General features: G+C 41.0%; 1 protein-coding gene across 1 annotated transcript in view; it reads right to left on the bottom strand.

Annotated features, from left to right (window-relative positions):
• Positions 1 to 5607: 5607 nt before the first annotated feature.
• Positions 5608 to 11740, bottom strand: part of LOC118342982 (solute carrier family 66 member 2) — a 26892-nt gene continuing 20759 nt past the window's right edge. Inside the window, 1 exon segment of the mRNA XM_035681688.1 lies at positions 5608 to 7147. Within this exon segment, the coding sequence (XP_035537581.1) occupies positions 6937 to 7147 (211 nt within the window). The 3' untranslated portion in view covers positions 5608 to 6936.

Raw genomic sequence — 11740 nt, 5'->3', positions numbered from 1 at the left:
AATGGGGGTACAACAGCTAGCCCTCTGTACAAAAGGTATAGAAATACGCTTAACAGGCACCTTCTAAAGCTCCCTAGCTAAGAAGACGGACTTCAGAAAGTCAACTGCACCCCAGCAAACAATAGTCCAGGCACAAAACTTTTTTGGGCTCCAGAAACAAACAAGATCAGTAATTCCCGCGCCTATAGCAGCGTTTAGGAGGTTCTGGGTAGGACGTACTTATGAGCACTAAACCAGGCTAGGCTTTTTCACCCTTGGGCTTGAGACTTTATGCTTAAGGCTAACACTAAGCCACCTCCCGGCTGTATCTTTATAGGTTAACGAAACCGAGATCCCTCTTGGCATAGAAAGCCAAAAAGCGTATTCCCAAAAATGTTCAACTGATCCCGTATAGCTTGTTAAGCCAATTATTCCACGTGTGAAAATACAATGACGCATGACATTCTCTGATCGGGCCCTTTGGCAAATGGAGTAGTTACACCTAAGGACCTCTTACTAGGCTTTTTCAGGAATTTTCCACCTGCATATCAGTGAAAGGGCAACTCATTTGTCATTTCCTGACCTAAAAAGACCAGAAGTGAAGAAGAAGACTGGGGTGTTTAAGAACAACAATGCCAAAGGTGGTAGGGAAACACTACACCCAGCACTGGGGCGGTCAAAGTCAATTGACAGGAGTCCAGGTGGATGCGCTTCCACCATCCAACCACAGAGAGGCATTTGGGACAGAGATTGGGTGCTACTGACCTTTTCCATACCAACCTTCACTCACCTAATCAGCATGGCCTATATTATTCACCACCTTAGATCACTAAACCATCCTAAGCAAACTATCCACTAAAGACAAATGTGAGATGTAATTGAAAGTACTGAAAAAAATAGTAAGTGGACCTTAAGTTAAGACAACAAAGTTGGTTTTGTTTAAAATGTGCGATGCTGGTTGATATAGCTTTTCAGGAAAACACCTGGTCTAGAGTAACTGCGAAAAAGGGATTGTCCTATTTGTGGTGACCTCCTGAACTTCCTGTGTAGTACCCATGATCAGGTTCAAAATTTGTAATGCCATCTATTGTTAAAAATAATGGCCAGATTTCTGTAAATTTAAAGAGGAATTTTAATGATTTTTGCTGAGCAGTTTATAATTTGAACATCGCCAAATATTTAAGGCTGTGTAATTACTGTGCGAGACTGCAACTTTTTGCTGAATTGTTTTTGTGCTTTTTGCCCAACCCTTTACACAATTCTGGTCATTATAACCACCCCAAAGTTAGAATTACTGCGCTTTTCTTTTTGGTATTATCTTGTGATTTAATGCTACTTTATCTGTTTTAAGATGAGGTGATGTTGGTGCCAATCCTCTAAGATATTGGGGTAAAGTAAGCCGATGGACCAAAAAATCTGAAGGTGTATTGCAAATGAAAACCATCTCATAAAAGCAAACACGTTTGATTCCAATTTGCGTACATTCCACGCTTCAGGCAGTGAAAGCAATAGAGCCCTCATGCTCAGTCAAAAACCATTTTAGATATTAAGAATACTTTTACAGTCCTTACAGGATTTCCTTATGTAATTGCAAATAACAGCACTTCATTCTTTGACTTGAGTTGCCCTTCTACTTTGAAGTGAAAAAAACATTTCCCGAATTGTTAGAACCTATCAAAACCAGCCCCAATGCTTGAGAGTGCAATTAGATTTAGTTATTTTTAATATGCCATAAGGAAATGTTTTGGTCTGTCAACTCTTGAATTCGCCAGGTCACAGGAATTAACTGACATCATTAAAAGCATGGAACTATTGACACAGGAACACTTTAAACTATTATATCTACAATATTTAGGTTTTAAGAAATGAAAATGTTTGCTTTGATAAGGAGCGGATGGTTCAATAAAACAGTTGTTTGAATATAACCAAACTCCCCCAAATGGATTTGTGCTTTGCGTCATGAATCCATAGCCTGAGGAACAGCCTTTTTTGAAAAATGTAATAAAGATTATAATGAACACAGTCCCATGTGGAGAAGCTTTGATTTAACAATTTATTATACACAAGGATGCTCTGAAATTTGCAACAGAGTGCGTGCTGTACTTCTGCACTTAGATCATCCTAAATTGGTTTGTCTGCAGCTTGGTTCCAGTGTGTTATACATAATAAATGAATTATCTTTCCAGTAGTGATTTTGGCACAATGCACTGTAAATCTGATAAATACTGACAGTGCTTCAATGGAATGTTCAACTTAGACTCGGAGCCTGTTCAGTGGGCTCTCCTGCTCACACCGCTAGCGCTGCGAGGTCAAACTAAAGATCATGGTCATCAACAGAAAAAAAAGAACTGAATCCTCCTTGTGGCCGTGACCTTCAGTGGTTATAGATTATAATGACTTCAGAGTATGTTTCCCATGCTACATGTGAATAACAAGTCAGTGAGAGGATATTTTGAAGGTTGTATAGACAGGAGACATCAGATTCTTGTTCCCGGGTGATCCGAGGATAAAGGTGTTAGTGTATTAGCTAACAATGTTCACATCCAGCAGACTCGGGGCAACAGTAACATTAATTTGGTGTTTCTAACCAGTCCAATACTCTCTCTCTCTATTATACTCTTTTTAACTCTGGTTTGGGGGGCAACTCCTGAGGAAAATATCTTGCTCTTTAGCTGCTAAATGCTCCTCTATTTTCACAAACTAATTTATGTAAACTTCGGATTTTTCTACATACCGAAGTGGTATTCATTCAGTATACTAAAAACAAAAATGCAAAATGTAAGGAATAGAATAAACAGTTTATCTGTTTCATGATTTTGTGGGGTTATGTTCACAGCTAGCAAATCTACCAGATGCTATGGACTGGCTGCACGGCAGATATTTTGCCTTGTCAAAGCCAGAAAAACACAGGTGGATTAAGTAACAGTAACAATGGCTCAGTTCCATTTAGTGTCCCTAACAGTGAGCAAGACCCCTCACCATCACTTCTATTTGATGCAGAAACGCAACGCTAATACGTGCACAGCACACTGCGCTGGGGGACTTGAAAAGTCGGTAACCAGCCATTTTACAGTAGTTATCACACAGGGAAGCTTTTTACACCCACCCGAATGCCTGAGGTGCCGAGCACAAGTGAGAATTTTATTTTGAGGGTTGTGTTAATGAATTCCTGATATTGAGTTTAAATTAAAGATAAGGTTTAAATACATTTCTGTTAGGGAGGGCCCATGTGGTCGACTGTTCTGGAATTTTCAGTCCATATACAGGTACAGCTCAATAAATTAGTCGTGAGTTTTTCACGATATTCTATTTTTTTTAGCTGTACGTGTGTATATATGTATGAACTATAGATAAGACATTCATGCACTATAGTGTATTTGGTGCTTGTTTTCTCGTCTCATGATTCTGTTTAGCAGATTAATACAGTCACATCAACGACTCTGCATTCAGAAAATGCCTTTTCAAATCCATCTTTTTACCCCTTGGCTGGCTGGTACATCTATTATCTGTGTACTGTCGCCTCTCTGTACCAGTGGAGAGCTTGATGTGAAAGCCCAGCACATTACAATTTATGTGCTTATTATTTAGATATGCTCAAAGCCCAAAGAAGGACCATGGCTGGTGGGGCTTATTCTTCCTTTGACAACTGATGTCTGCCAGAGCTGCACCGCTGATGGGAGCAACGGTGGATGTCTGCACAACTGACACAAACATCTCTGTCAGACAAAGCATGACGCACAAGTCTCTCTGTGTCCTCTTTATTGGGTGACAATGCCACATTAGATTATCAACAAAACTCTGTGTTTAATCAGCCTCAAGTGTTGATGGATGTCATTAGTTACTGAGGTGGACAATAGACCGTTTTCACAGAAGCGATTTTGATATGAAAAAGTAGGGTAAACAGGGATTACCAATAATACTAATTAAGGTTCTGTTCCACTTAGTGGCGCGGAGCCTTTTTCGAATGAGACAACACACACAACAGCAGCACCCTGACTCTGAATGGAAGTGAACCTTTAATATCATCAGTAACACCCTACTATTTAATGTCAAAATGGCCGCTGTGAAAAAGGTCTTGGCACTTTAATAGAAAAATGAAAAACAAACATATGTAACATTGTAAAATGGCACAACAAATAGTGAAAATAATATTTTTGGTATGTTAACAAACTAGGTGTGGAACTCACAGATGCAAAAGTTGGCAGTTTCAATGGGAAAAAATACCTTTACATGATCAAATGAATGAACCAAATGATACAAAACACAACGTAAAAAAAGTAAAATCAGACAGATGGAATAAAGCATTAAATAAAATGAGACTCTGAGGTCATTTCGATCCTGTTGAGCACAAAAAGAACCAGCTAGGTATCTCACATTATGCATTATCCACTGTCTGAATAACAGACGTACACTATCTTAGAATGGCATTTGAAGATTATGAAAAGGATAACAAAATAAATATGGCGACCACATATAGCGTTTTTGTATATTTAAGAGTAAGGAAAGAAATATTCATAGTAAACTCCTGCCACATCCCACTGGAACAAAAGGGAAGCTTCCAGTTCTTGAGGCTTGGAAGAAGAGGACAGAATCAGGTCTGCTGTGGTACACAGTTCACTGAAGGGCTGACAGTCGTACACCTCCTGGTTTGGCATTTCCACCCTCCCCAGAGAAAAATTACAAAACAACAGTAACAAAAGAAAATCTTCACTGTGTCACGTGGCTGCTTCTCCTTCTGAACAGGAAATTAATTTCTTGGGACAAAATGGTGAGGACTACAACCTGGCCCAAGCAGCACCACACGGTCATGTGGAGTCATGAGTGGGGGTATCAGGGGATGTTATTGGATTCGCAATATAAATAATGAACTGGCCAGTCAGTGCAACCCACAGACAATATGATGGGAAGTGAAGATATGATATTCCAGAATATCAGTCTGTAAAACCTGAAGTTAACCTCTCTTAAAGAATAGTTCTGGTTCATTGCAACTTGGGTCTCATTTTGTAGCTGAGGCTGTAATAATAACCTCTGTAACTCAACAAAATAACGTCTGAGATAGTTGAATCTCTGTAGTGTTGTCACTGCCATCCCTGATCTCAGCAATTAACTTATTAACTTAATGTTATCATTACAGATAATGGAATGATGGACAAAATTGCAAAGTGATGCTGCATCTACGTCATATTGTTCAGAGCAGCCAAGTCAGCATAAACATTCACGTCAGCTTCCTAGTTTTAATTCTGAGTCAGAAGTTTTGGAAAATCGGAGCTATAATATTTTCTCCCACCAGGCGAAAAAGAACTACAGTATCAACAAACTGGTGGCAAAATGACTACAAAATATAATATCAACTAATACAGCAACACAACTAATACACAACAAAAGTAGCTAGTTTAGACAGTAATGTAAAAGGACCAGTGTGTAAGATTTGGTGGCAACTAGAGGTGAAGTCGCAGATTGCAACTATTTGAATTACAGATCTCCTTCCAAGCATGTAGGAGTAACTACAGTGGCCACGAAACTTGTGAAAAACGCGAAAGCCCCTATATCTAGAGCCAGTGTTAGGTTTGTTCGCTACTGTACAAACATGGCATGGCCATGGCCTCCATGGAAGAGGATCTGCTCCCTCTGTAGATAAAAACATCTCATACTAAGGTAACAAAATTCTTATTTTCAAGTGATTATACACTAATGAAAACATACCTATAAACATTATGTTCCATTTCTGTCAACAGATCCTCCTTAATGTTACACAGCGGACCTTTAAATGGTGTGACCACAAGGCTACCAGCAACTTATACTAATGCATAAACACTCCTAAGTCGTATAATGGTAGGTTTTTCTGTTTCTCCCATTCTGCTGGCCTGAATGCAGCATGAATGTTAAATTAAATCAAAATGATCAGACTGTGTTTATTTGCCCCAAACAACTCATATACAGACTGTACAGCTGTAGCTAGCTAGCAATGATCAAAATTCTAAACAAAATGCCATCAACAGCTTCAGTACAAAAATCTTGGGCATTTGGCAACCCGCGCAGCCTGTACAAACTGATGTTTGATGATGTTTCCAATAACTGAACACCTTTGCTTCCTGCAATACTGGCTTCAGGCGGAACAGACAGCCCTTATGTCTTTTACAAAGCTTGATTTTTACACCACTCTGTTAGCCTCAATGTCACTTAAAAGCCAATGCCCTGCATCTTTAAGCATTTGGATTTTTTCCTTCTTTTGGTAACGTTTGATTGCCTCTAGGTTTGATTCCTCCATTGTCCCACAAGACTGAGCCTGTGTGCCACAGCGCATGGCAACCATCTGTCCAACAAGTGGTAGACTGACCAGCATTTCTCCACTGAGTTGGAAAAACTACAAAGTAACAAATGCCGTTTTGTACATTCAGTAACGTTGTATATTAAGATTTTTTTTTTTTAATTGAGTCATTCATTTCTATTGCTGGTAAGCCATGTTTGAATGTGTGTTTTAAGGCAGAGGGTCCATGCAACAATCATCAGCTAATGTGGATGAGAAAAGCTGGTCCACATTTCCTTGAGCACAGATTTCAGTGCATACATCTGCAGTTTATAGATTGTATATATTCATGTATGTGCATAATATTCTCCACATGCACAGGTTGATTGAAGGATATATTCTTTGAGAAGTCTGCATTCCAAGACACAAGCATACTGTCGCATTGAGGAGAAGTCAGTAGGATAAATAAAGCAAAAAGGTTTGTTTGCAACAAGTGTCCTTCAGGTATCGCTGCAGACACCAACACCAAGTGTTTGAGTATACCCATGCCTTATTTATGGGTGTGTATGCGTCTTAATGTATACTTGGAGGTGAGGGCGAGCAGCCTGCATCATCTCAAGGTGCTTTGGTGCTCGTGTATGTTTACACATGTCCACAGCGCCTCTGAAAATGCTTCCTCACTGGTGTCCTCGGAGAGCTTGCAGGGGCTTTCAGAGGGCTTTGGCACTGGTGGTGTGGGAGACGGTGTGGGACACTGGTTTCTGCGGGTAGCGGCTGTAGTAGTAAACCTGGAACAGGATGGCGAAGTCCACGAAGACCTGCAGCAGGCCACATGTCCAGAACTGCACGGGAGCCTGGGTGAGCAGGAAGTATCCCGTTTTAAAGGTGTCCCCGCTGGTCCACATCAGCACCATCTTGATGCTGGGAGGAAAGAGGAAGAGAGGGGGTGATGAATAAAGAAGGCAAATGAAATTTTATGAGAACTCATTATTAAAACAATATTAAAATCAAAGCCATTACCATTAAACGTTATGAAATTTGTATGTCATTACACACTTCTCCTTTCAAACTTCTGTCTTGCTTTCTGACACTCTTAATTCAAGTCACATTTTATTTCATATTGTCACTTTTCATGTTTTCAACGGCCACTGTTCCCTCGAGATTCAGTCACTTTCATGCCTCCTGCCTCTCTTAAGCTAGCAACTAGCAACAACTGCCCCCAAATTTAGCTATCCAACTCCTGTTAGCTAGGGCAACAACAATGTCAAAGTTAGCCAATGTTAGCTGTTGCTCTTGGCTCTTCACCAGCTAACAATCCGGTCTAGCTAGTTAGCTGGCTAGGTAGATAGCATGAACAGTCTTGTTAAGCTAAGTAAAAGAAGTGGTTATTGTTACTGTGTGTGTTCTTTGTTTAATTGGCTACTAGTTCGTCAATTTAGTATTACTTTGGTATTATCATTGCTCTACCTAACTGGCAAATGTTTTGAAAAAGGCTAATTGAAACACCAACAGCAATTTCAATTCAATTTATAATAAGATTCAAATTATTTGGCAAATTATTGGTTCATTCATATATTTCTGAGAATTTACTGGATTACTTATTTCATATCAAACACTTTCCATACATATCCACATTAGCATTCTCTCATTTGCTTGACCAGACCTTTAATGCATCATAAACACATTTCCATCTGGTTCTGGTATTTTTTTGCTCTGTCTAAATTCAATTTGGTCACCAAGAGCGCATAGTAATGACAGCAGGAAAAGGGGTCAGAGAAATGTAATATCAGTTCTGTCGAGAAGGGAATAGCAAATGTGCCACAATAACAACCATGGGAAATTGAAATAATGAATGTTCTCAGGGTGCAGGCTTCTCATCAACTCCATATCCTGTGGCACGTTTCTAACTATAAAACTCATAAGAGCGCTTCCGGTACACACTGAGCTGGCTGTTCATAGGGTTGCTCCTGAGACAATCCAGGGGATGAGTTACAGTAAAATAAAAGAGTTGTTGTTTTAGAAGCGACTGGAGAAAAGCGCCCATGTGATTTGAGAAGGCAGAGTTACTTTAAGCATAATCTTTATCCTCTCGCTGGCACTGGGAAGCACTGTGAACTCAACTAATGAGATGGAAAAGGGAGTCTAACGAGAGTAGAGGAAAAAGAAGCAAGCCCCGGGCTCCAAACACACAACTTTATGTACATGTCCTACTCTTCAAAAACGGACAAAGAAACAGAATACAGCGGCACTGAGGAAAGGTTGTGACATTGCTTCTAAGAACCCTTTAAGGCCCCATTAAAAGTGCTGCTGGTTGCTGTACTTCTGCAGAGCTCATTTGTATTTGACTCAATTTTTTTCCCCCAAACTTTTTTTTTTTTTTAAACTGGGGCAGGGATACGTGTAGGCAATGCTGGCAAAGAAATGACTGAGCCAGCACTATGTCCACAATGCACCAGTGTGCACACATAAACACACAGGACCCTTCAGATGTGCTTCCTAAAGCAACCTGCCTACAACAATAAGAGCACATGCTGAGACATTTGAAATCCTTCTACTCAACTGTGTCAGTTCGGTTGGTCAGCACTATTTGTATAAGCTTTGCAGGAGATTTTTTTGTCACTGAGCCAAGTGCTACTGAATCTAAAGGCTTAGTTTATCCCCAGATTTCCTGCCTGCACCTGAATCCATTGCATACGGGTTAGCAGAGGCAGTAAGTGCTGTTAGTTATCAAACTACCTTCTGCCTGGTGTCTGACCTGCAGAGCAGCAGTGAGTTCTTTCTCCCTCACACACGAGCACTTAACTGTGACTGATTTGTGTCTAGGTTCTCCAACCTGTAAACGCTCAAGGTTTTCTTCCCTTTCTTCACTGGACATGCTGGAATTGATTACTGTGAAGGAAATGATTGATCAAAACCCTGACACATCTCGCTATCAGTGTACTTACTAAATGGGCTTTAAAACCAGTGATATCCAAACTTTTTATACTACAGCACGCCTCTATACTGTTTTTTTCCCCCCATGTCGACCTGCTATGCAAAAACTGGAAAGTGTTACTTTGACGACTGACAAGCATAAACTGCTGTCACCAGTCTTAGCTGTAGCATAACTGCATTTTTTCTTTTTACGACCAATGATGACTTTCACTTTCCCCAAGGTTTACGCATGGCAACTACTGTATTAAGTTTAAGGAAATATTGTGGTTATGGTGGGTAAAACACTTTACGTTAAGGTTAGGGGAAGATTGTGGTAACGGTTGATAAAAATAAAAATGACATGTCTGTGATGGGAGGCAAGCAATAGTTTCCTCCCTTTGTACAAAAATTGAGCCAAAGTATCACTCATATGGCTGCTGCAAACTTTTGCCATAGTCCGAGTCTACGCAGCAGTGATCGGGGCTGGCGCTGTGGGATCGAGATCCCGCCCATACGCCTGGTCGATTCAACTCAGGGCAGGGCTGTCAGTCACCCCCTTTTTATAGCTTTAAATAACTAATAAAAACCAAACATATCAGAAAAATTAACACTTGAACATACATCAGCGTCACGTGATAAGAAGTACCTAAAATGCCAGAAACCATCTTTGGGGAAAATGTATTAGACGTGTACCATGTTGGCAGATGGATGGAGGCAGCAGGCTTTATGACCTGTACCACCAGGGGGCGATCAAGATGTTTTGGCTTCACCTTTGGAGCGCTGTCATGTTGTCCATCATTATACATGTCAATGTTGCTACATATAGGAACCACTACTTCCTGCACTGACATTAAACACTGCCATTGGACGCAAATAACCGCAGGTCCTAAAATATTAATATAATATAATACTGTGGGAATGCTTTGTTATAGCAGCAGATTAATACCCATGGTTTTAGTGTGAGATTGGTGTTATTGTTCGCTCTGTAATTAGTGAACTAACCCTTTAAGCACAAGAACTTAAAGATAAAAAGATGAAAAACTAATGGAAAGACCCACCTAGTTTCATGCCCTTTTCTCTCAACAGCTGTGCTCAACAATTGACATATTTCACCACTGATGTAACACACAACAGAGTCACAACCATGAATCCATGGCGGGGTCAAGTATCGTCTGTGAATTCATAAGTGAGTTTTGTCCCGTGCCCAGACCCCTGTGGATCCTCTGATGGAACATAGAGAAATACACACGCCAAAGGACACAGCTTGCTCCCGCTGCAGGTGAAACACGGTGGTATGACGAGTAAAGGAAACAGGATGAGTCTTTGTGTTAGCGCATTCTCTGCCTGTCTATAAGCCTCTTAACAGATGTAAGGATGGATGAGAGGTAATCTAGTGTCTCCCCCCCCGCCCCGCACCCCCCAGCAGAGCTGAGTGTAACCCCAGCCGTTGTGCCTTGTCGGGAGCAAAGCTTTGCAGCCAAATCTCCTCTTGCATAATTCATGCCTCCTGCTTCACCTCAGCTCTGTTTTTTTTGTTAGGCCAATTTGTGCAAACCTTGCTGTTTCCCTCGCATTCCCTTCTTAACTTTTTACCGGCTCTTTCCCTGCAGCGTCTCTGAATGTCCCTTCTGGCTTCCATTTTCACATACTTTTTCTTTTTTCAGAAGCCCACTCTCTACAGCACTTCTCTCTTCCTCCCTGTCCATTCATCTTCCCACCTCCTTCCACCGGCGCCTTCGCCTCTCTATACCTGTTTGCATTCGCCTCCCCACCCCCTGCCTACCGCCCTCACACTCTTCTTTCTCTGTAAGGAGCTTGTTAGCTCTGTGGGAAGAGACCCTCCCTCTCTCTTTCCTCTCCCCCCCTGCTCCTCAGCGGCTGCTGTCTGAGTTATGACGATGTGTACCTGCAGGTAATGATGAGAGAGGCAGGATTCGTGTTTGATCAATTCCTCTGTTGGTTCCCTAATAAGAGGTACCACGGGGAGGGCCGGGGGAACAGGGCGCGAACATGTCTGGCTACTTATTTGTCACCTTCTCCCGAGACATATATAGACGGGGGACGAGAGAAAGCACACTGAGTTCTGGGCTGAATGACGGCGGTGGAGAATTAGAGCGGCACTGGACCAGACAACTTCTACAGTGTCTAGATCTACATTAGTCTACACTGTATAGCTGCAGTGCTGGCTTTGTATTATATATATATAGTGCTTTGAGTACAAAAAAGACACATTAAAGGGGAAAGCACAGTTTAAGGGTAAAAAATAAGTACTGGAGAAGAGAGGAAAAGGGGAGCTGTGGTTTGTTTTGTTAGACATATCTTAAACTATTTTTCTCTTTATTCCTATTGTTGAGATTCTATGTTGAACTTATTTTATATTTAACCATTTTTATTTTTGGGCTTTTATTGCCCAAAATGACAGCTGAAGAGTGACAGGAAAGGAGAGAGGGGGGTGGACACGCAGCAAAGGGCCACATTTCGGAGTGGAACTCATGTCTCTGTAAATGTTAAAAGGAGTTCGGTCTAGACCTGCTCTATTTGAAAAGTGTCCTGAGATAACTTCTGTTATGAATTGGCGCTATACAAATAAAATTGAATTGA

This window comes from Morone saxatilis, unplaced genomic scaffold (genome assembly GCF_004916995.1).
Source record: "Morone saxatilis isolate NCDOM2014 unplaced genomic scaffold, NCSU_SB_2.0 Contig9, whole genome shotgun sequence".
Lineage (NCBI taxonomy): Eukaryota > Metazoa > Chordata > Actinopteri > Moronidae > Morone > Morone saxatilis.
This window is presented reverse-complemented; position numbering and strand designations above follow the sequence as displayed.